At 35.2% G+C, this 4,070-nt stretch overlaps 1 protein-coding gene across 1 annotated transcript; it reads right to left on the bottom strand.

Annotated features, from left to right (window-relative positions):
- Positions 1 to 473: 473 nt before the first annotated feature.
- LOC111397133 (actin-7-like) lies at positions 474 to 3,437 on the bottom strand. The gene is made up of 5 exons (XM_023023884.1): positions 3,226 to 3,437; positions 2,236 to 2,305; positions 1,752 to 2,145; positions 1,044 to 1,657; positions 474 to 925 (listed from the first exon to the last, which is right to left on the bottom strand). Exons 2-5 carry the CDS (start codon positions 2,293 to 2,295, stop codon positions 860 to 862), a joined length of 1,134 nt encoding a protein of 377 aa, XP_022879652.1. The 5' UTR covers positions 2,296 to 2,305; positions 3,226 to 3,437; the 3' UTR covers positions 474 to 859.
- Between the last annotated feature and the right edge of the window lie 633 nt (positions 3,438 to 4,070).

Below are 4,070 nucleotides of genomic sequence, written 5' to 3'. Positions count from 1 at the left end.
TATAATTATGATATTTTATAGTTTATTTGTGTATTTATTTATTTAATTTGTCATCCAGTTTGATACCAATTCGACCACGGTTTGAACCTTTAAACCTCAACCCTCTTCCTTTTCCGAGTCAATGCTCTGGTCGGTTTTTAAAACATTGAACAGAATATTGCCCTCTCAGGCCGGCTTGCAATACAACTCGAAAATCATATTTGATGTAAAGTACGCGCTAACAAAGCAGGCCAACAGGACGAAAGGATAACTAGGAACGTAATTTAAACCTCGAGCATGAAAAAAATTTCCAGAGAGATGTATAAGAATGACCTATTGTGCACATAAAGCCAATAATAAAATGCAAACTCTGAATGAATACAAAACTTGGAACAAATTTTTAATGGCTGCACAAAAACCTATGAATGAAAGAATTACCAGTCGCATGTGATTTCAAAATATTCTAGTCGAAGATGGACAATAAATTTCTCAAATTAACACTAAATAAAAAATTTCCCATACAATTAATATTAACATAACTGTTTCCCTAAAACGGATATGATATTCATGAGAAAGGAACAGGTGCAGTAATAACAGGAAATATTACAAACACTCAAACTACAAATGACCTATTAAAGTGACAAAGAAATTAAGGCGCATCGAGGCAGAAAGGTCATTACATTCTCATAATCCGTAAAATAACAAGAATGAGAATTGGATGGGCTGAGACATGGATAAATCAGAATTACACCATCCCTTCCTTTCAAATCCCCACCTCAAAACTTCTCCACATCAACAAACTGTGTTCACTTGAAACATAACAAGAAAACAAAACAAATGAGGAAAAGAAAAACTCACCATCAACGAAATGAGTAGCATCTTAGAAGCATTTTCTGTGGACAATTGATGGACCAGACTCGTCGTATTCACCCTTTGAAATCCACATCTGTTTCAGCACAAAAGCAATGTTTTTAATTGTAATTCATAAAATCGTCTACTGCAGAAAAGGAGCAGATTTAAATGGAAATACAATAAATTAATTAATTAAAAATTTTGAAATGTACCTGCTGGAATGTGCTGAGGGATGCAAGAATTGATCCTCCAATCCAGACACTGTATTTTCTCTCTGGTGGGGCAACGACCTTGATCTTCATGCTGCTGGGTGCCAAAGCAGTGATTTCCTTGCTCATACGATCAGCAATTCCTGGGAACATGGTCGAACCACCACTGAGAACAATGTTACCATAGAGATCCTTCCTGATATCAACATCACACTTCATGATGGAGTTGTAGGTAGTCTCATGGATTCCTGAAGATTCCATTCCAATGAAAGAGGGTTGGAAGAGGACTTCTGGGCAACGGAATCTCTCAGCCCCAATTGTAATGACCTGTCCATCAGGCAGTTCATAGTTCTTTTCAACAGATGAGCTGCTCTTTGCTGTCTCAATTTCCTGCTCATAGTCAAGAGCCACATAAGCAAGCTTCTCCTTCATGTCACGAACAATTTCCCGTTCAGCAGAAGTGGTAAACATGTAACCCCTCTCGGTGAGGATCTTCATGAGGTAGTCTGTGAGGTCACGACCAGCAAGATCCAGACGAAGGATGGCATGAGGCAGGGCATAGCCCTCATAAATGGGTACAGTGTGACTCACACCATCACCAGAATCCAGAACAATACCTGCTCATTAAATACAGATTCACATGGCATTAAATTAGAAATGTTAAATACATACAGAAATACACAAATTTAGGTTCCATGAACACATACGCACCGGTTGTACGACCACTGGCATATAAAGAAAGAACAGCCTGGATAGCAACATACATGGCAGGAACATTGAAGGTCTCAAACATGATCTGGGTCATCTTCTCTCTGTTGGCCTTAGGGTTGAGTGGTGCCTCAGTTAGAAGCACAGGATGCTCCTCAGGAGCAACACGAAGCTCGTTGTAGAAAGTGTGATGCCAGATCTTCTCCATATCATCCCAATTGCTGACTATACCATGCTCGATGGGATATTTTAAGGTCAGGATACCTCTCTTAGATTGAGCTTCATCGCCCACGTAAGCATCCTTCTGTCCCATCCCAACCATAACACCTGTGTGTCGAGGGCGACCCACAATACTAGGGAAAACAGCCCTAGGAGCATCATCACCGGCAAAACCAGCCTGCAGGAGTAACATTAAACAAGTTCCTCGAAACAGATTACATAATAAATTGAATACAGAAGACTAGAGAATTTGAAAATGTTTACGAACCTTCACCATTCCAGTTCCGTTGTCACAAACAAGGGGCTGAATATCCTCACCATCGGCCATTTTCTTTAAACTGGAAACACAGCATAAAAGCAACATAGAAACAAAAGATGATAAAAGAATGTACATGTACTATTGCGGTATGCACAAACTGAAACAATGTCAGATGACACGATAAGTTCTCGTGGTCCATAATGTATTGCACAGAGGGAGAAAAAGGAATAACATATTACATGTAACCTTCCTGTGAGAGAGAACTGCATAATTTATTTTGCACATAAAAAGATGACAATTGATAACAACAGTGTAAGGGCGACTGAATTGTAAATTATAACTGCAATGCTAAGTACTAACACTTAATTTACAAGCACTTAGAATTTGTTAAACTTTTTCGAGCAATATAAGTAATGTTAATTTATTCACAAAAGGAAATACATAATCCGTGTATATTAGGCACTTCTTCCTTTTTATCAATTTTTTTTTTTTCACTTTTCAAAATGAGACGTCGTTTTAGAAATAACACCGTATCTCTTTTTATAATTAAAAACCAATTTAATAAGAACGGGAAATAGAAATTAAATGGAATGTGAGTATATATCCACAGACTAACGATCACCACCATTAACTTACATATGCAAAACTCAAAATAAAAGAGTTATATATTTTATTTTTTTTAACATAGTAAACTGCAATCTACGTCAAGAAATAGCAGATCTGCAACAACATCTAACAGATCGAGCAGAATATTCTATTAAAGACAGCAGATCGGAATCAGATGAAGCTACTAAATTAAAAATCCTCAGTCTAACCCTTTCGTTCAATTTAAATCAAACAAAAGGTTAAAACACCTATCTATTTCCACAAACATATTTCAGATCTCACCATCGGCAATCAGACCAGATTAATCGAACAATAATGTTATTTCTGCTCTAACAAATTCCACAACACACAAAAGAAATATATAATTGAGCTAAAAATAACCAAAGAAAATACCTTGAATTGGAGAAAAAAATTATATAAAGAGCAAAAATTGGAGATTAATTCAAAGCCAAACTCCGATGAGAGAAATGGCCGGTTTAATTTGATTTATTCTTTGTCTCTCCTCGCTGAGTGAGTGTGGCCGCCTCGGTGGGAACGCCAAAGGAGGAAATGATGGAATCAATATAGCAATTGAGGTGTGATTGAAAAGTGTCTATTTGGGGACCGAGTTTTGTATTTTGGGGTTTGAATTTTAAATATTTGAGGGATAATTTGAGCCAAGGCCCCAAACCTTTTACTTCTTTGTAGGTTTTACCTCAATCTTTTCATTTTTTTAACTGTAATCCCAAACCTTTCAATTGTGTGCAATTGAAGGACAAATGGATAGGAACCAACCATATTTTAGTTGATCAGAAAATTAAATTTGACCACATTTTAAATATTTTTAAAATGATAAAATAGTAACTTTTCTATTTATCGTATTAAACAATTAAAATAATTAAATGAAAGTAAAGAAAACATTAGGGTGCGTTTAGTTTGCATTTTCGTTTTCTATTTTCAGTTTTGAATTCATTTTTAGTTTTTTATTTTGAGGAACCATTTTCGGAGTATAGAAACACATGTTTGGTTTGTCATTTTGAAAAACGATTTCTCAAAACGAAAAACTAGAAAATACGTTTGGTTTAAAATTTTTGGAAATTGTTTTATGACATTTATTCAATTAATTTGATTATTTAGTCAAACGTAATAGTTTTATGTTAATATATTATCAGATAATATATATTTTAAACTTTGTGAATTTACTATTTTTCTTGCTACAAAATAAAATAATAAATTTATAGACCAAAATTAGGAATTGT

The sequence above is a fragment of the Olea europaea genome, chromosome 7, assembly GCF_002742605.1.
Source record: "Olea europaea var. sylvestris chromosome 7, O_europaea_v1, whole genome shotgun sequence".
Lineage (NCBI taxonomy): Eukaryota > Viridiplantae > Streptophyta > Magnoliopsida > Lamiales > Oleaceae > Olea > Olea europaea.
Note: the sequence above shows the minus strand (reverse complement) of the source record. Positions and strands in the feature narration are given on the sequence as shown.